At 33.3% G+C, this 21,781-nt stretch overlaps 1 protein-coding gene across 1 annotated transcript; it reads left to right on the top strand.

Moving 5' to 3' along the window:
• Window positions 1–18,552: 18,552 nt before the first annotated feature.
• LOC113513060 (uncharacterized) lies at window positions 18,553–20,865 on the top strand. Its single transcript, XM_031911154.2, has one exon. The coding sequence runs from the start codon at window positions 18,737–18,739 to the stop codon at window positions 20,336–20,338; it is 1,602 nt and encodes a 533-aa protein (XP_031767014.1). The 5' UTR covers window positions 18,553–18,736; the 3' UTR covers window positions 20,339–20,865.
• The last annotated feature ends 916 nt before the right edge of the window (window positions 20,866–21,781 follow it).

The following is a 21,781-nucleotide window of genomic DNA, read 5'->3' as shown; positions in this document are numbered from 1 at the left end:
CACCGTCGCCTGTAAACATGAGCAGTACCATGGAAATAACAGAGTATACTGTTTCGCCCATGATAACCCCCATGCGTTGCCATTCCTGAGGACTCAGATGTTATTCCTCTGTACCCTGTAAATTCACGCCATATCCCACTCTTCAAACCGAAACACAGCAATGCAAACACAACTGCTTCACGGTAGAAACACGAATGGGACAGAGGTACCTAAGCAATCGACTTTTGTACAAAGTCTCCCTCTGAAATAGGCATCACAGTGTATTCAGTGATGCTCATAACGCTGTTCATGTTTATAAGCGATATTTACTGCTTTCCAACAAGTGAACTGTAAGTTTTATTGACATTTTGAATATCGTAAAAAATGGTTTTTATATCGAGTAGGTAGTAAAGATTGCGTTCTAGAAAAAACCAACTTCAATTGTGACAAAATCAGTCATTTTGATTTAAAAACTAAACTACTAAACAGATTTTGATTAAATTTCTACGGGATCAATTTGCAAGTACATCTTTTCAGGCAAAAAAGAATTATCCAAATCGGTTTACAAGAAACGGAGTTATAAGGTAACAAACTATAAAAAATACAATCGAATCGAAAACCTCCTTTTTTTAAGTCGGTTGAAAGTAAATAACCTGTTACATTTGTTTATTACGTTCCATGGATACCATTATCATCAATTTAACATAAATAATGTGATTTTATTACTGCATTGTTCTTCATAATTCACTTGCTGTTTCTAAATTGGAAACGAACAGCCATAACTCTAACGACCGAGAAAATTGGCAGACGTTGTAGATAAATTTCTTTTTTCCTTTCTCCAATACAAATAGACCATCTTTTTTTATTTATTAAAAGGTATACACAACAGGTTACAAACAATAACATTATAAACATTTTTGTATAGATAATAGTATGAACTAGATTGAAACCCAGACAGGTGTACATTCTTCTTCTCTCAACATTCTCGTCATATCAGCTGTTATCTGTCCACTGCTGAACATAAGCCTCCCCATAGACTGCCATAAAGAACGGTCTTGAATCACCTGTGTCCACTGACTCCCTGCCCTGCATTTTACGATCGTCACTCTATGATAAGAACTAGATGTGTCTTCCTAGACTGCGTTTGCCCGTACGAGGTCGCCGCTCAAAGACATTTCTTCCCCATCGGTTATAGTTTCTTCGGGCTATGAGACCAGCCTATTAATACTTCAGTTAGGTGATTTTGGTTCTTTTGCAGATGTCCTTATTGCGGATTCTGTCATGCAAAGAACATATATAGTAAACACTTTGAAATAATATGAAAATAAAACATAAATTTGTCCATCTCTCTTTTTGCTAACTACAAATCAAAAATTATAGTTTTTGTGTATTTGTGTGTATTGTGTATCCATAAGAACTTATTGAACTTAGGAGGTTTTATATTTAATTGATCATATACTCATATTTAATAGATCTGTAATATTACAGAAACTCACGAATACTATAATTGATTCGACCATAAGAGAATTTGCTGATGTCCAATAATTAATTAACGTCGGTTGTTAATACGCCTGTCGAGCGTGATCATTACTATCGTGTATAAGTATATGTAGCATTTTGAGTTTGCTGTCTCCATTATTTTTTAAATTAGATAAAAATAAAGGATGGAGAAAAACAAATTTCTTTATAATACTATTTTTATTAGGTATGCCATCTAGCGTAAAGCTCCTGTGGAAATATACTACAAATTATTCAATTAGTAACATTAAGTATTACTAGATGGCAGTATATTAGTTGGAATATGTTTCTAAAGTTGGTTTGTTTGTTAAAGATTGCACAGATGGCGCTAATTTTTCTTTTTGAAAGTCCCTTTTAGTGGACTAGATGTCGCTTCTGCTAACATCAAACGATTTTCTGTTATTATAAATTGAGGCAAGGCGTGGAAAGTGCAATTTTTTCTAGAGTTTTATCAGTAACATTGCATATTATTAATATTATCCGTGCAGTGTAAGGAATATTGCGATACTAGTGATTTTTATTTATAGGGTCTTCTAGTAAGATTCTAGAAATTAAAAAAAGTTAAACCTGGTAAACACTGAAGTTATTTCCTAATGGATTTGCCATTTGGTAAGTCGACTCGTCTTCATACGACCTATCATTCCTAATTGGTAACTTAATAATGTATACCATTACTCCATTATTTCCTTTTTTTCAAAAAGCCGTTCCTAAATTATGCGTTTATTTTTTTTTTACCAAGCTTTATTTACTAACGAACATTTTACTTTTTTAGGTACTAGCTTTTTGCCATATTTCGTACGCGAAGATTTCAGAAGTAGGAATAATAACAATAATAGAAATAGATCGATATAAAACATACATAAGATTTTAAGTTAAAAACTTTGAAGTTCTAATTTAAAATTTGGTGTTCTAACTAATTTCACAATTGTATTCTTGAGAATACAATTGTGAAAATCACATCCTATTTGGTGCAGTAATTTTAGTGTAACACCAGAACAAACCTATAGACAGACAGACAATATTTCCTCCACGTTGCCCCCCTGGAAACCATCGTGCTGAATTCCTGATATACATCACAGTGGACTAACTGACCTACCTTTTCATATCACCTATCATCCATTAGCGAGGTTACCATTCCATTGTCATACCTTAAAAAAAGTTTATCTACCTCAACAATATTTTAACATGGCTGTTTTTTTTTATTATAAACACAATAGTAAATTAGTATCGTAAGAATAAACTTTAAATACAAATAAATACAAATTTTAAATATTTTTTTTCATTTGTTGTTTGTGTTGCCACAGTTAAATTGTATTTCATACGTTAAATCATTTGTTTGTACGTCCTTCAACCTGGCTATTCCATTAAATTTAGCTTTTCTATGATGCACATAAAAATAGGTTGGTTAGTCGGTAAACGGTTAAATTACCAGTTAATTGTTAAAATGATTATAGACTAGCGATCTGATCCGGCTTCCCACGGGTATACAGAATTTTCCAAATTTAATACATATAATAAAATAAGTTTCAGCCAATTTAACTGATTGGTTATTTTATAGCATTTTATATGTGATTGATATAACTTTTTTTTATTTCTATACCGATTTAAGTGAAACAAACACTAAAAGTTAAGTCGAGCAAACCGCAACGCATTGGTGAAAACCGCATTCAAATTGGTTAAGCCGTTACTGAACGTGCACAAACGTACAGACAAACAGAAAAACTGTATAAATCATTGTTTTGGGTTTTATTGCGTTCATAAAGCCCCCCTATAATAGTTTTTTTTATATACCTTCCATGTATAGATAGCGACCAGTTACAATTTTATTACATATATTAATTGATGATTTGATGCACTCGGCTGTAGAGTGTATTGCCATAATTTTTTTTATACAACTTAGAATGGCAAACAAGCTGACGGCCCACCTGATGGAAAGTGGTAACCGTCGCCTATAGACATGAGCAGTGCCATGGACATAACTGAGTATACTGTTTCGCCCATGATACCCCCTATGCGTTGCCATTCTTGAGGACTCAGGTGTTATTCCTCTGTACCCTGTAAATTTACGCCATATCCCACCCTTCAAACCGAAACACAGCCATGTAAACACAACTGCTTCACGGTTTTCTATCAATAGGCACTAGATGTCGTTCTGTCAAAATTTGAATTAGTAGCCAGAACTAGTTTTTGTCGAGAAATATACAAATAGGGTTTATAGATTTTCCCAAGTATCACAATTTTTTTCTTCATAAGAACCTTTATTTTTTATTAAAATATTAAATACAAATCATAATTTATTTTTATTTATATAAATATTGGTAGGCACATACATTTATTGGGTTTTTATGGACGTCGCAGTTGATTGCACAATGACCTCATTTTTAAGAGAAATGCACGAGGAAGCGATTATTATTATGTAATTTTTATTATGTAGATATAAAGGTATACCATAAATACTATTTACATAAAAATACCTTCCGGATATTAATGTCATCGCGTTAAAAGCTAGTTTGATGTTTATAAGTTCTATTATATTTTTAGGGATTTAAATTTTCAACATCTGTAACTCTTCTTCTGCTCTGTCGTATTTGAAGGCTAAAAATAATTTTGTTTCATTACAACTACAAAATTACATTATAAATAAATTACGTGGGGTAAATTACAGACAATAAATAGACTCCAAAAAGAATTGTGAATATCGATTCAGAACGAAATCACAGACAAAAATATATTCAGTTGAATTGAAAACTTCCATCTTTTCGAAAATCGTTATTTTTAACATCTAATACAATCGATGTATTAGAGAAAAATAAATGGAGCATATCTTAGACAATCGAGCATGCGGCTCACCTGATGGTAAGTGACTACCGCCGCCCATGGTCACCCACAACACCAACGGCATTGCAGGTGTGCTGCCGGCCTTTTAAAAAGGAATATGTTATGCTCTTTTTTTGAAGGTTATGTTGTCGTAGCGGTTCGGAAATACTGCTGCTGGAAGTTGTTCCAAAGAGTGGTTGTGCGTGGGAGAAAGTGCCTTGAAAAACGCACGGTGGAGGACCGCCACTCGTCCAGATGGTTGGAATGAAATTTTAGTTTATGGAGGGTTATACGTTGTATAAAAGTCGGTTGAGAAAAAAATCGCATAACACACACTTAAGAACAATCGACGCATTGGAGAAAAATAAATGGAGAGTATCTAAGATCAATAAACTTAACTAAATTAATATGGCACTAACAATAAACAAATAAATAAATAAAAACCTATCGTCAGAAATAAAAATATAAAAATCGATTGAGAATTACCTGATTACATATACATCAGTGTTTTTCGAATTTTTTCATAGCGTGACCTTCTTAGAATGTAAAAATATTTTGTGACCACCTATCTTCGTGGTTCCTAACCTGTATGTATTTTATTATATTTACAAACATCAATTTCATACATTTTTGTTTATTTTTACAGTTAGGTATCGATTAAATTCAATAAAATAAATAATACATCATAAAGTACAATTTATGTCTTTTAATGAACATTTTTTAATAAAAAATATTTTTTGTACATTGTTTTTTACGGCTTTGTAACCTTTCGTGACTCCTTTGTAGAGACTTGGGTACCACTACGTTTTGATAATACCTGATCAGCTTATTTTTAAAGACTTTTAAATGAGACGTTTTTTACAATAGGGCGTCATATAGCTACACCCTTCTGAATGAACACTGAAATATTACGATTTATGAATGCAGTCAACCGAATAAAGATACTTATTGTAACATCTATACACTTACCATATTTCTTGTAAATAAATAAATAAATAAATGGCTATAGAGATCAATGAAAGAGAAAAAATACAACACGTACATAGAAAGTATACATCGAAATATAATGAAATAATGGCACGGCGAAGATGAAACAATAAAAAAAAAAACTAGTGCAAACTCTATTGGCAGCCCTACTGCAAGGCGTTTATTATTGCCTTAAAACATTATGCGCGGACGCAGCATTTCTCCTTGCTGTGAGCGGCCGTGAGAGCGCCAGCGTCGGTGAAAATGTTTTGGTCTCAGAAAGTGAAACCGGGTAGCCAGCCTTGACCGTCACGCAGAGAAGTGATTAGAGGCGACTGCACTGTAAAAATATCCAATCTTATTAATATAATAAAATTGTAAGTTGACGATGTCTGTACATGGGAGATATTTAAGAAAAAATAATATAATAGGGGCCTTATAAGATGACAATAGATGACAAAACAATTTTTTTTTTAATTTTTCTTGTCTGTGTAATTATATGTTTGGTCCGGCGTTACGTAAAAACTACTATATGAAATTGGATGCAACTTTTAAAGTTGTATACCTGAAGGTGTAACTTACAAACTGATATATGATTTCTCTTGATCTTCATCTAGTAGTAATCTATTTAATTGTTTTTCCTATTTCTGTAGTTAACGCGTAGAAAATTGCGGGCAAAAGACTACTGTTATAATTTTTTTCCAAATTATGTTTGTATTGAAGAATGTGAGTTTTTTTTTTAATTCACAAAAAATTGATAATTAACCATTACATGTAACTAAGGAAAAAGTAATAATATCAACAATAATCACAGAATTTAGAATAAGTATACCTCCAAAGTACCTACTGTAGTAACAATAACTTGTTCACCGTCATTGAAACTATATACATATATTTAATAAATTATTTTAATTGTTTTTACTCTTTTGTTACAATTTTTAGTTCATACTTCAATTATGATGTTCCTCTATTGATTAGTGATTAGATCAGTACTTACTTATCAATATAATCTATACTTATAATAAATCTGTAGAGAGGTCAATTCTGTACATGAAATATATTTCCAAAATAACTATCAGCGGGTGATTAGTGATCGATACTGATGCCAAAAATGCAATCAGTAAAATTTTGTCTGTCTGTCCCTCTGTTTGTTCGTTATAGAAATAAAAACTACTCGACGGATTTTAATGAAACTTGGTACAATTATTCTTCATACTCCTGCGCAGGTATACTTTTCATCACGCTACGATTAATAGGAGCAGAGCAGTGAAGGGAAATGTTAAAAATGTCCACCCGTGCGATGCCGGTACGGACCGCTAGTTAGTATTGGTATAGAATGAGCCACTCTTTCCTTTCCTGTAGGTAAGAAGCGACTAAGGAAACTTAACTGTCGAGGGACGGGCAGCAGCTTCCCTCTTAAAACATCACTAAAAGCCTAATTGTGGTTGTTAATCCGCTAACCAAGCGTAGCAACTACTGGCAAAATCTCCCTTAAGGGGAAATTTATGTTTATAAGTGGACAGTTAACGGCTTATAATAATTAATTAATAATAATTCACTTATTAAGATACATATTAAAAAATATTATTAAAATTTAGAAAATTTTTAAATGTTATCAAAAAAATTGTATTCAAAACCGACTCCATGGCGTCCGATGTTCCGAATCTGTTTTTAGTTTACAGTTTCGGGGTTCGACAGAGGAAAGTGCTTTTTTTCTTGCTCTTATAACAGTCAAAGCCACCAATTACGCTTTCGAACTTTACCGCCGTGATGCAATTCTATTCGGTAAGTGTAACGGCGCGCCGCGTAACAGTTAATGCTGTGTTTTATATTAGACATCAAAAAGGGCTTTCCTTTTCAACCGACTTCAATAAGAATGAAGTTTTCAATTCGATTGTGTTCTTTTTTATGTTCGTTATCTCTTAACTTCGTCAGTTTTAAAATTGTTTGCAAAATTATGTTTATACGAAAGGATTGTATTTACAGAGTGGTCTTATGGAAATTTTATTAAAATTGCTTTTCAGTAGATAGATAGATAAATAGATAATTTATTTACATTACTTACAGCACACAAATTACAATACAAACATATACATAATACACAGTAAAAGAGATAAAAGAATGAAAATAAAAAAGCAAAACAGTATATATGTATGTATATATGTGTAATTATGTATTTATGTGTGTAAGTTTTTATTTATTTATGTATTAATGTTATATTATTATTCATGTACTTTTATTATTTACATATGTAGGTATATAGAGCTGGTTTTATTGTATTATATATTCAATTTTTTACTGGGTATTATTTATCTTTAATTGTACCCTTATACATTCTACAGTTTTCTTTCAGCTTCTCAAAGGTTGACCGTAAGAGATCCCTTTATGGGATAAGTCCGCCATTGTATATTAAATCATTTATCAGTGCTCAATTTGAATTATGTATGATAAAGATTTTACAATACAATACAATACAGTACTTTAACTTTTGGATCAAAATAATTACAATTGAAATAATTTTTTTTTTGTGGGACACAATTTTTAATTATATACAAAGCTCTCTCCCTCTGGTAAATATTATTTCAATACAACTGTTTTTTTGTAGTTACGAATTTCGTTAAGGTTATATGTTTGTTTTTGTGAAATACTTAAATAAAAAACGAAAATGTGTTGTTTTTTTTCTTATATTTTACAGCTTTGTAGTACAGATCGTGGTGTTTTATTTATATATGCAATAATATTTGGTTTGTTCTTTTAAAAGCTGGGATTCGAAACTCAATCGGGTAAATTTAATAATAAAAATATGTATTTATTCAAACAACATAGGGTTCACGGGGGGAAAAGGATTGTTAGAAATGGAGTTTGACAGCCCCATTGCTAGCAATATACCGTATTAGGTCGACCTCCACGTGGTTCCCCCTGGAAACCATCGTGAACAATTCTTGTTGAATTCGTCACGATGGGCTAACTGACCTACTTCATCCTCACCTATCATCCTTCACTGGTGCCCCGCCGGTGTATACCGATAGCGCGAGTGGGGTAACCATTCCATTATCATCCATTAAAAAAAAAAAAACATAGGGTTCACTTAGTTAGTTATAATTTAAACCTATGTTAGTAAATGAATATTTAAAAAAAATAATTTTTCAGTTTATAATTAATTTAATTTTATAAATTAAACTGACCATAATATTTGTGTGCACTATGTATATATACAATATGTAGTAATGATTCTTTTTTCCTGGGTTCGATACAAAGTATATTTTTGTTTTTATTTTATATTCATATATTAATTATGATTACTATTTTCTGTGGAAAGGAGTAATTATAAACAGTTTGATCGGAGGCGCAATGAAATTCTATTACTTCTTAATATAGAGATATAGTACATGTAATATTACTACCATTATCTACCATTTAATCAATTTATTTATTTATTTCGAATTAGGTACACCGACGGTATACATATTATACATGAATTAAATAACATTTTTTGTGTAGTATTCTGATATGCATAGCAGACAATCTACGAGATACATCTAGTATTGGATAAATCGAAATTTATTAATAACGTCTCTGACAGCAGTCAACAATCGAACCCGAATATCTACTTGCTACTCGTGAAAACGTGTTTTCCATTCATTCTGCGAAACTAGAGCAAGCTTTTTAGGAAACAAATTGTAAAGTTACGTCAGTTACGTAAAGAGGCTAAAATGAAGAGTAACAGCCAACACGGTCGTGCGTAACAGCCACAACACTCGTTCGGTTCACTTTCTATCGTATATAAAATGAAATTAATTTAACATGTTACGTTATGTTACGACATAAACAGTGAAATGTTATGAGATGATTACAATAACAAGCCATAAATAAAGTTGTTGGTATACGGTGTGTTGGATTTACAAACATGAAATAGACGAAGCAAATATTATATGTTTCAATTTTTTTTATACTACTTAGAATGGCAAACAAGCTGACGGCTCACCTGATGGAAAGTGGTCATCGTCGCCTATAAACATGTGCAGTACCATGGACATAAAAGAATATACTGTTTCGTCCATGATACGCTCCATGCGTTGCCATTCTTAAGGACTCAGGTATTAATTCTCTGTACCTTGTAAATTCACTGGCATATCACACCCTTCAAATCGAAACACAGTCATGCAAACTGTTTCACGGTAGAAACACGGATGGGACAGAGTTGCCCAAGTAAATGACTTTTGTACAGTCTCCCTTTGGTAAAATTACAAAGTAAAATTCAATTAAAACGTAGGTATAATCAAACTATGTTGAAATTATAACAGAATGATAAGTCGATTCTTTGCGTACTTCTGTACCATACGTGTGTCTACTGTGAAGCAGTTGTGTTTGCATTGAATAGCAGTGAAATTACAAGATACAGCGACATAACACTTAGTCCTCAGGAACGACGGTTACCATTTTCCATTAAGAATACTAACGCTAAGTGGTCGCACTTTTAGTGCGATCACATTCCGTATGGTGAGTGAGGGAGTCCGGAGGCCCATCCTATACCCATCCCTTTCCTAATCCTAAAATCTTTTCCCCAACCCCGTCCCCCATCTTACAATACGCAACCATGGCAGTGGAATTAGGCCGGCAGGACACCTGCAATGCCGTAGGTGTTGTGGGTGACCATGGGCGGCGGTAGTCACTTACCATCAGGTGAGCCGTATGCTCGTTTGCCCCCTGTGTTGTAAAAAAAAAGTAGTTTGTCAGTTTGTTTGCCATTTTGAGTTGCATAAAAATGAAATACTCTAAAAATGAATTTAATAACAAATCGAAACATTGAAACCAATTGATCGAGTTTTGATTTGTTCTACTAATAAACATCAGCAGACTGTCCTTTGGCCGGATCATTGTTTACATTTTTTACATTAACTTCTATATAAATATTTGTATAAATGAATATGGCATTAAAGTGGCGAGCAAAGAATATATATATATATATATAAGTCCAACAGTGGACTGATAATAATGATGATGATTGTTTTACGCTTTTTTATTTAACTTTCCGTATTACGAGTAAGTGCACCTTCATGCAAGCTCTCTTAATGTATTCGTAATTTGTAAGCTCTTCAAAATTTCTCTCTTAACCACAAATCTTACTTTCATTTTAGACTTTTTGTTGTTCTTTGTACTAATGCATTTCGTAATCAAAAAGAGCGTATTATTGTTCACAGACAAGTGTTTACAAGTACATCTAAATCGTCATTTCTTTTTTATGAATGCAGCGTTCGGAAAGTTATCTGTTGAGCAGAGCCCGCAACCCGCAAGAAACTCAACAGTTACTCAAATCTCTATTAACATTATGTGTATTTATTCAAATGTCAAAAATTATGTGGTCGTTAAAAGCCCGTGCATGATCGACTAACATCATGCACATTTGTCATTCAGGTAATCGTTTAGTTTGTAATAGGCTTTGTTGAATAAGTGTTTTTTAATAACAGTTTTAAACTTACTAAAAGGTAGACCCAAAATATCGTTCGGTATCTTATTTGAACATTTAATGACCATTTCCATAAAAGACCTATTGACTTTTTGTAAACGATACTTCGGAACAGTAAGTTTGAATTTGTATCAAATGTTATCATCACTGGTTGATGATTTTTTAGTCGATTCTAATGAAATGGTAATCACGCCTGTATTATTAGTTTATGGTATTGGATTACTAGTGAGGAATAATGATTTTTTTTATACAACTTGGAATGGCGAACAAGCTAACGGCCCACTTGATGGAAAGTGGTAACCGTCGCCTATAGACATGAGCAGTACGCCTATGGACATAACAGAGTATACTGTTTCGCCCATGATACCCCCCATGCGTTGCCATTCCTGAGAACTCAGGTGTTATTCCTTTGTACCCAGTAAATTCACTGCCGTATCCCACCCTTCAAACCGAAACACAGTCATGCAAACACAACTACTTCACGGTAGAAACACGAATGGGACAGAGGTATCCAAGCAATCGACTTTTGTACAAAGTCTCCCTCTGGTAAATGATAGGTGAGGATGGAGTCAAGGCAGTAGGCCCATTCTATCTGGAGGCCAATCTGACAAGGATATATCCTGAGCACTGTTTTACTTGGTGAATTCATCACGATTGACTAATTAACCTGACTTTTTTACCTATCATCATTTATTGGAACCCCTTCAAATGTATACCCATAGCGCGGACGGGGTTATCATTCCATTTTCAATAATTATTAGAAATATCAAATAGTAGTCATGTTTTTACATGCTTTCTATCAGTTAAAAGAGATTAACGAGCGAATGTTTGTGTTGCTACTGCAAAGCGATTTAGGAACTAAAGTTATTAATACAAACTTTTGTCATTATATTGAATATATTGCTCTTTGTTGTTATAGATAGATAGACACTATACGTGTTAAGAAGTAATGTCTACGTAATTTTGTATATCTAAATAGAAGTTTTATCAAACATGACATTTTCTATGTGCGTCAACTTTAAAAATCCACGCAATCTGTGATTTCGTGTTTCGGGCAAAAGCTAGCTATTTAAAAATAAGTCTCGATTACTAACATTGCCTTCTCCCTGTAGTGCAATATAAAACTGTGGGTGTCAATATATTCTGAACTAAGTAATCGATATTGATTGGGATATAAAGATCAAGACGTAAAATTAATACATTAATGCGGGTACTTCGAAATTTTGTTTGCATAACTGGCCTTATTTATACAGAAATCATTAATTAAGAAACTTTAGGACGTGATTAACATAAATAATTAATACCATACCTCACTTGGCTTCACCTGGCTGTAATTAAGAGAGTTAATTAATATACGGCAAATTAGTTATTACATTTCTAGGTGTTAATATAATAATATTGTCGTCACAATTAGTAATTAATGATTTTTATTTGTAATCTCCTTACAGAGTCATTTACGTTATGGGTTTGATTTACAAGTGACTTTTAAAACATTTTCCCCATTGAGTTTGTGATACCATCGACGTTGTGTAACATATGCTGTTAGGGTGTCCTATAAATTCGAAGAACCCATGCGCCATTATCACCTAATTACATTAAATATTGGATATATTGATTCTACTCGTATATTTTTTTTATACAACTTAGAATGGCAAACAAGCTGACGGCCCACCTGATGGACAGTGGTAACCGTCGCCTATAGACATGAGACCATGGACATAACAGAGTATACTGTTTCGCTCATGATACCCCCCATGCGTTGCCATTCCTGAGGACTCAGGTGTTATTCCTCTGTACCCAGTAAATTCACGCCATATTTCACCCTTCAAACCGAAACACAGCCATGCAAACACAACTGCTTCACGGTTGAAACACAAATGGGACAGAGGTACCCAAGCAATCGACTTTTGTACAAAGCTGAATCTAAATCAGACATTTTAGAACATCTCTGTAAATGATTGATGTTTATTAATTCCTTTCTTTCCGAGAGTAGGAAAATTTTATCTCAGAAATTAGTACAAAGTATGATCGGGTTGACAACTAAAAAAGATAAAAGCCCTTAAAAAATACTAAAATTGTCAATTTTTTTTTATGTGAATATAACGATAAGATATATTCTTGGTGTTTAGAGTAATAGGAATATTTTTGTTTATTTATTTTTTTGTATTTATCGTATCCGACTTGCTTGTATGAGACTGCTTTTAGTGATAAGGGTACATTTGAAATTGCACATTCTGAATCAATATCCTTTTTAAATTAATAATTGTTATTAATTTATTATTAATAAAAATATGTATGTGTATCTGAAATAAATTATTCATTATCACAATGCAAATTCACTTCCTATGCATACGACCCATCTGATGTTCGTATGCATATTTGTCATCTCAGTTGTATAAAAAAAAATTAGTTGGTTAATACTCTATTGTTTTTTGAATAGGGATTAGCTTTTAGTGTGTTTTGATATGTACGAAGGTCTTTGATGTTATTTACTGGCTGACTCATTAAGGTACCTCCCAAGAATGGATTTGTAACATTAAAAGAATTGACTTGAACATAAATATGTAGATAGATTATTATTGTTTCCTCCAAATGATTATAGTATGTACAAATGAGTATAGTAACTCATCATTATCTTTCTGCCCTTATTCCAATTATATAAACTTTAGGGCTGGCATAATATATTTTTTAGCATATTACCCAAGTACTACCTAATTAGCTTTTAATTTTAAGACCGGCCAATTGTCTGACGTCAATCCTCTTTGGAAATTTTTTTGTTGGTGGTATTCGCTACCTACGGTATGGAGAAAAGGATCGAGGTAATCGGAGTGTTTTTTTTTTTGGATTTTAGAATTTTTGTGTATACTGGAAGTAAACTTGTCATAAATACAATCTAATGTAATATCAAAAATGTTTGAATTACACATTCAACTGAATATTTTATTATAATATTTGATTCTAAATTACTAGAAAGATAAATGGAAAGAAAGTTTAAATGAAAACAACGAGTTTAAGATAAAATAATTTGGGATTAAAATCAGAGTTTACTGATTGTAAAATGTAAATCGGTTTAAATTTGACGATTCTTCTTTTCAATACGGGTATTTAATCGATCAATCCTCACAGAACAGATCACCGAACAACGACCTTACTGACCGCTTCACCTATAATTTTCATGGCACAATCCATTTACGGAAGAAAAGGTAAGTGAAAATAGTATTTAGAAATTTGTCAACAATCATTACTGAGCTGTAGAAAGCATAAAGGAGTCGGAATGGCGTTAAATAAGAATGGGGGAGGCAAAGCGTTACCGTGACTGTCGTGGAGTTACGACACAGCGCATTATAGTTAGATGTATATTATATATAAATATATTAAATATATATATATATTTATATATAAAAAATTTTTAACCAGACGATGTCTGTACATGGGAGATATTTAAGAAAAATTAATAAGGTCTTGATAAGATCAATAGATGTCAAAAAAATAATTTTCAGAAATATTGTCAGTTTGTTAGGAATGCAAGTGTGAAAATTAAATTGGATACAGTTATGTCACGGCATAAAATAGGCCACCCCTTCCTTTCGCGTGGGTGTCGTAAGAAGCTACATAGGGAGGGCGGGGGATGGACAGCAACGTCCCTCTTAAAACATTTCCAAAGCCTGACTGCAGACAGACTGACAGATTGGCAACCCAATCTGCCTGCCAAGCGTGGCAACTACCAAGATAAAGCAAGACCCCCATGGGGGAGGCTTATGTTCAGCAGTGGACAGTTAAAGGGTGATGATGATATGGTGTATTTAATTGGTTTCCTACTTCTCAAGTCTACGTGTATGAAGTAGCGGGCAGTAAGCTAGTAGCTAAAAACAAAAACTGTTACATTTGCTCTTGTTATATAATGATAATAAACTGTCAAGTAAATATCATAAACATACTGTTGAGTTCTATAGTAGTTTACCCGACTGTTTACTGAAAAAGTAGTTTGTATAATGTTTGTCACCAGAGGGAGACTTTGTACAAAAGTCGATTCCTTGGGTACCTCTGTCCCATTCGTGTTTCTACCGTGAAGCAGTTGTGTTTGCATGTCTGTGTTTCGGTTTAATGGGTGGGATATGGCGTGAATTTACAGGGTACAGAGGAATAACACCTGAGTCCTCAAGAATGGCAACGCATGGTGGGTATCATGGGCGAAACAGTATACTCAGTTATGTCCATGGTACTGCTCATGTCTATAGGCGACGGTTACCACTTTCCATCAGGTGGGCCGTCAGCTTGTTTGCATTCTAAGTTGTATAAAAAAAAGTTTTATTTTTAACAATTTAACCAAAAATGGTTATAACATATTTGTTTTACTACTATGAAAATTATTTAGGTATTATTTTTAATTCATCTAATACTTCTGACTATCCCATTAAGTATTGTAATCGCAAGCATAACTACATTTTTTTTTATAACAAGTTATTTCTAGTACATTTACCTCTTAGTACCGTATTAATTATCAGCGTAATGGCAGGATCATTTGATCTTAACTCGATATAAATTGTGGTCGTTATGTTGTTTTTAATGTTTCTTATACTGAGATTTTATGGGCTATTATTCATTTTTGAAATTGGGCACCATCTTAATAATTGTAACATACAAGTCAGGAATGTTTAACCGGCTACCATTTGCTTGTAATTTATTTTTGTTTATTATAACATTTCGTACTACTAAATACTTTAAAACTTTTATAACTAGATATAGATTGGATGAATTTTTTTTTATACAACTTAGAATGGCAAACAAGCTGACGGCCCACCTGATGGAAAGTGGTAACCGTCCTCTATAGACATGAGCAGTACCATGGACATAACAGAGTATACTGTTTCGCCCAAGATACCCCCCATGCGTTGCCATTCCTGAGGACTCAGATATTATTCCTCTGTACCCTGTAAATTCGGTTACCACTTTCCATCAGGGGGGCTGTCAGCTTGTTTGTTATTCTAAGTTGTATAAAAAAAAATATCGTAGCATTTCATATGGTAAGATAATTTAATCATATGCATTGTGTATTCTAATTGTAATATACACGTATATATTGTGATACACGTAATTATATATTTAGTAAAGTCGCAATATTGCAAATACATTATTAAGCAGTTTTGGGGCGACACGTCTGTTTGTAAACAAATCTAAAGATTGCCGTATGATCTCGGCATAGAATGGATCACTTTTTCATTTCTCTTAAGTGCCATAAGAATCGACTAAGGGAACATAATGGTCGAGGGATTGGCAGCAGTGTCCCTACTAAAACATTACTAAAGTCTAACTGCTGCTGCCAACCCACTTGCCAAGTGTGGTAGCTACTGGACCCTATGTTCAACATTGGATAGTTAAAGGCTGATACAATGATGATGACGAAGTTTGATGGATAATAATAAAACTGTACAATCAGTAAACATCAGTTGTTGCTTAATTTGCTTTTAAAAATTTTGTTTTTATCTCAACAACATGCCAGATATTTACTTTTAATTTGATTTAAATTTTAATTAATCTATTATAGTCTATGTATGTATATCTTATCTTCTTGTATATATAATAAAAAGTAACTGGGCAATGTCAGAACATGGAAAATATTAAAAAAAATGACGGAAAGGGTTTTAATAAGAGCAATAGAAGCTAAAACAACAATTATTAGAAATTTTGTGTATTTCTATCTGTCTATCTATATGTATGTTTGTTCCGGTATTACACACAAAACTACTGCAACAAAATGAATGTAGTTTTCACCGTTGAATTGCTGAAGGTCTAACTTATAGTCAGGAATATGTTTTGTAGTCCATTCCATTGGTTCTCTTGCTTCTATAATCTGCGTGCGTAGTAGCGGGAAAAAACTAGTCTAATCTAAACGTCGATTACAATGTTAAGTGAAATTAGGATATCACGATTATCCACGTGTTTCAGCCACGGAACACACGGATGCAAACTATCTCGCAGTGTTTCCGAGCTCTCTCTCCGCGCTCTGTAATGGCTTGCTTGCAGTCCTATCGTAGTATAGATCAAATTCGCTCTAATTGCAACGCTGTTACAAGCTATTCTTTCTCATGATTAAAAAATATTTATTTATTTATTTATTTACTCTTTATTGCACTACTTAAAGAATAATATTATATATATCTATCTATCTATCCTATTTAAGAGCTGCGCTGTTGTCGGCGGAGCTCTTGCCACTCACTACAATTTTCTGCGAGTCTCTTCACCCTTGATACGACACGACATCAACTTTTTCCTTGATTTGCCTGATGTAACTATGCCTTGGTCTCCTTCTTTCCCTCCTTCTTTCTATTATAATGTTCATAATTTCGTCGTGTCGTATCAAGTGTCCTAACATTTTTATTCCCTTCTGACCTCAACAGTTCTTATAATTAGTCTCTTTTCCTTAATGTTAAATATTGCATTTATGAAGTACAAAAAGCGGTTTTATTGCTATATAGCAATCTATTCCAGACAACCATTATATTGTTATTATAAAATAATTATGTACACATGTAATAAACTTTAACTTAGAAGGTATAGGATTTGTAAAGACCCTAAATCCATGTTATTTAATATGAATTTGACTGTTTTCAAATGACTTCAAAAAAAAAGGAAACTCACAATTCTGTTGTATATTTTTATGTTTGTTATTTCATAACTTAGTTGTAAACCGATTTGGAAAATTCTTTTCTCAATAGTTCTTATAATTAGTCTCTTTTCCTTACATTACTTACATTGATGAAGTACAAAAAGCGGTTTTATTGATATATAGCAATCTATTCCAGACAACCATTATATTGTTCATTATAAAATAATTATCGTGAAATTAAAGTCACACAATTTATTTATTGATTAATTAATTATTTAATTAATTAATTTAATTTTGTTTGTTGTCCAGAATAAAATAAATAAATAAGAAATGTTATCACTTAGCTTACATTCCAATTTGTTGCGTTTACACATGTCAAAATCACATAATTGTGTGAAATAATGCGTGTTGTATTATTCTATTTGGCTGTTTTGTTTCTTTTAAAACATTATTTTTATGCCATTTTTATTTTGAAAACATTTGTATTTCTTTGCCAATATGAAAAATAAGATTTAATATAAAAAAAATATATTATGTAATAGAATAGCAAAAAAAAAAAAGAAAATACAATCTTATTAAATGCATGAAACTAGAATTAGAATACGTGCTTGTGATACAAAAGAAAGAATAAAGTGAACGAAATATCTTAACAACAACCCAGATAGAAAATACGTGTGCAAACTTGGAATCGAACCAGCATCTTTATAACACTGTTCAGGGAAAAATATCACCTCGTGTTGTAGCTATTTGCAAATTTATGACTAAGTATGTATTTGTGTTTTTTTTATAATTTCAATAAATAAAATCATTTAATTACTCCTCTTAAATAAAGATACAATTGCATAAAATATGAAGTAAAAAAACTGTATTAGAATAAAATTTAAAAATTTATAAGTTAACGTTACTTAACTTACAATGTAATTAGCATAATTTTGTCTTTTTACAAACTTAAATTGTATTTCTTTGAAACAGTTTAAAGTAATATACTTATTAGTTAAAACTTTTCTTTGCCTTGCTTGTTCTGTCGAGCTGTGATATTTATTGTGGCAAATACTTATTTTGCTTTTCTCTTATTATCCACGGAGAAAATAGTGTACAAAATGATAAACGTTTCACCTGCGGGTCACGGCCCTGTGAGAGTCGCGATAGTCAATTAAGATAGTCACCGGTAAACGACTGTCGCCACATAATTATCTCGCTCATTCGTCGTGACCGAGCTGGAATTACTGCTGCATTATGGCGCAGGCGCAGGGAGGGTGTACATTGTGCATCCACAATCAAAACTATAACAGTGGACTGCAGCGGCCGCGAGCGTTCAGTCCGCGCGCGTCTCCACGCGCACCGCAACGTGAACGAACGAAAGTGAAATTACCTCAGTGAAAATGACAGTGTGGCTACTAACCTTTTGCGTGTTCATCCTTGCTTTAGCTAGTTCTAGTAACCAAAATGAACATGACGAGAAAGTGAAGAGTTATCAGCTGGATGTTCCTGGGAAAGAGCCGATTACAATTATAGAAAGAGCACCCGATAGTGAATTTCCTAAATGGAAGGATATTACTGTGGATCGAAGAGAAGAGGATATGGAATTGAAGAATCTGATGACGCATATTGTTCACGATATCAATGGGAATACTCCAAGATGCTATGGACCGTCTTGTCAAGAAGGATACAATGGTAATGAAGGACCTCATGAAGGTTATGAGGATTATATGGTGGATGAGGAGAAAATGAAAAATTATCACGATTACTCAAATGATCGTCTACAAGCAATTACAGCTTTAGCAGCAAAACTTAAAAAAGATAAATTGAAAGCTGATCGTTATCCAAGTATGGAAAGTGAAGATGACGATGAGGATGGAAATGGCAAAGTCTATACTACATGGAATAGATTAAAAGTAAAACAACATAAACATCCTTATGATGATAAAGATGGATGGGTGACGCTTGAGCCTGTTGCATGGTCTACTAGTAAAATATCAAAGTGGAAACCAAATGTTAAGAAACAAAAACCTAATCATTGGAATGATAACAATAATAGATTTCCAGACGATGATAGATATAACTCCTATCCAGATTCTGGTACTAGCTATAGCTTTCCGCATAAAAGACCCAGTCAAAATCGTCCCGGATATATCAATAATAAACTTCAAGTACCGCTGACGTATGATACTGACGACTATAACGTACCTAAAAAACCAACATGGAATAAGCCACAACAATCATCTTACTCTTCTTCATGGTCTCCAGATGAAGGAAGGCGTCCTCATAAACCCAGTTGTGATTCTGAAGAACATCGTCCAAATGACGATACAGTATTTTATGGGATATCTGATTCTGTAGTAACTGACCATCGTCCGTCACATTTCCCATATGAGTACGAAGCGCTTCATCAAGCTGCAATACACAAGCGTCCAATGAGAAGACCAACCGAAGTAGTATATGCTGGAAACCCAGATTTAGACAGTGATTATGACTCTAGTGATTCTAGACCTCCTTATGGTGATGGTCAATGGGTATTGCTATCTACAACTAAAGGATATAGAAATAAAAAACGCCAGAGATCATTGAATCCGTCGAGTACACCAGTTGATGGCGGTTCCGACTTTGGATCTGTGACCTCACATCAGGCTGTGGCATTAACTGTTTTACCTATAGATAATGCTAAAAAGAATATGACTACATCTCATGGGGGATTGTTAGAAGTTGAGAAAAGTTTTCAAACGGTAGAAGAATCTAAGCGAGATATGGACAAGAAGAACGATTTGGATATGTCGGAATCGAAGCCAGTGAGAAGAGTTATTAGAAAGAAGGTTTCAAACGTAGCTCCTGATAGATCTACTATATTGGCAGCAGTTGGAGCAGGCATGGTGCCTGCGACAATGGCTATGGTGGTACCTATGATGCTGGGCCGTAGACGGCGAAGACGAGATCTCAGTAGTACATCACAGCAAGATATAGACAATATTTTTTATAAATATAATTAGTAATTATAATAAGTAGGATTAAGTAATTTATTGAATAATTTATACCGAACTGTGATTGCCAAATTTTTTTAAATGGATGTTACCATTCCATAAACAGTTATGAATACTGAGTAATTGTTATATGTAATTAATAATAGTTCCTTTTAAAAAGGATTACTAATTTATTTTGTAGTTTTGTAAGTACCATTAATTTATTATATAATTAATTATGTAAGTCATGTTTTAATTTGAAATACTCCAAAACGAGTTGTAGCTTAATTTCGCCAACAATAGAACTTAGAACCCTTCAGAGAACTTTATAACTGACTTAATGGTGTTTATTATTTACGACATTTCGTGTTGTAATTTATTTTCTGACGCTGTAATGTATTTTAGAGAGGTACTTTAGTGCTTATTGTGTGAAAAAATATTTCAGAACTTTATATAATAATCTAGAGGGTAGTAATTTAATTTCCTATTAGCTCTGTCGGCGACTTTGTCTGCATAGTGGTTGAAATTAATTCATTAAATATATAAATATGATTATTTGGTACTAAAATCAGCCTGCGGATTTTTTTGTAAAATAACTATTCCATCTACAAAGACCTCTGCATATATACTAATACCTCTTCAATTCCTATTACTAGCAATATATTCTGTCAAGCAGATTTTCAAGTGGCTCCCCCAACCATCGCGCTGAATTCCAGGTGTATTTAACACGATGGGTTAACTGACCTGTCTTTTCATTCTCACCTATGATCTTTCACTTGTGCCCCGCCAGCGTATACAGTTAGCGCAGGCAGGGCTACCATTCCATTATCGTCCATTAAAAAAAAAAACCAGCTAAATCATAATTATATCGTTGAAATTCATTTAGCCGTGTTTCTGCGATGATCTAACAAAGAGATAAACGCCGAATCTACATCCGTGTGTTGGGTTCTATTGCTTATTTTTATACAGACGTTTAAATTAATGTATTGATATTTCTGAGAATTAGGGTATTATGCCTGCCAATGGTGGCAAGTATAGCAAGGGGAGGCTTATTTTTAACAGTGGACAGTTAAAGGCTAATGGAAATGGTGATAGTGTTATGGCCCCGTAGGAGTATATGCATTGTAGGATGACCTCCCACTAGATGAAGTGATGACCTCAAATGCATTGCAGTGAGTCAATGGATGTTAGTGGCTTAGGATCGTATGGCTGCCTATAGGGAAGGCCTATGTTCAGGCGTGGACTGATAATGACTAGGATGATGATAATAGTGTTAAGGCATTGCAGCCTGTAATTTTACCACATTATCTGATGTCTTACCCTTCAAACCTGAAATACAGCACTGTAAGCACAACTGTTTCAGGACAGAAACACAATTGGGATAGAGGTATCCAATTAAGAGGTTTTTGTACGAAGTCTCTCTCTGGTTTTTATTATAATGATGACAGCGTGTCTGATTGTAAACAGTCATTA

Source organism: Galleria mellonella, unplaced genomic scaffold (assembly GCF_026898425.1).
Source record: "Galleria mellonella isolate WM207_F2 unplaced genomic scaffold, CSIRO_AGI_GalMel_v1 utg21, whole genome shotgun sequence".
In the NCBI taxonomy this organism is placed as follows: domain Eukaryota; kingdom Metazoa; phylum Arthropoda; class Insecta; order Lepidoptera; family Pyralidae; genus Galleria; species Galleria mellonella.
The sequence above is the reverse complement of the archived record's forward strand: the minus strand, read 5'-3'. Positions and strand labels throughout refer to the sequence as shown.

Coding starts and splice junctions, on each gene's coding strand:
- LOC113513060 (XM_031911154.2), top strand. CDS start 18,737: ATGACAGTGTGGCTACTAACCTTTTGCGTGTTCATCCTTGCTTTAGCT.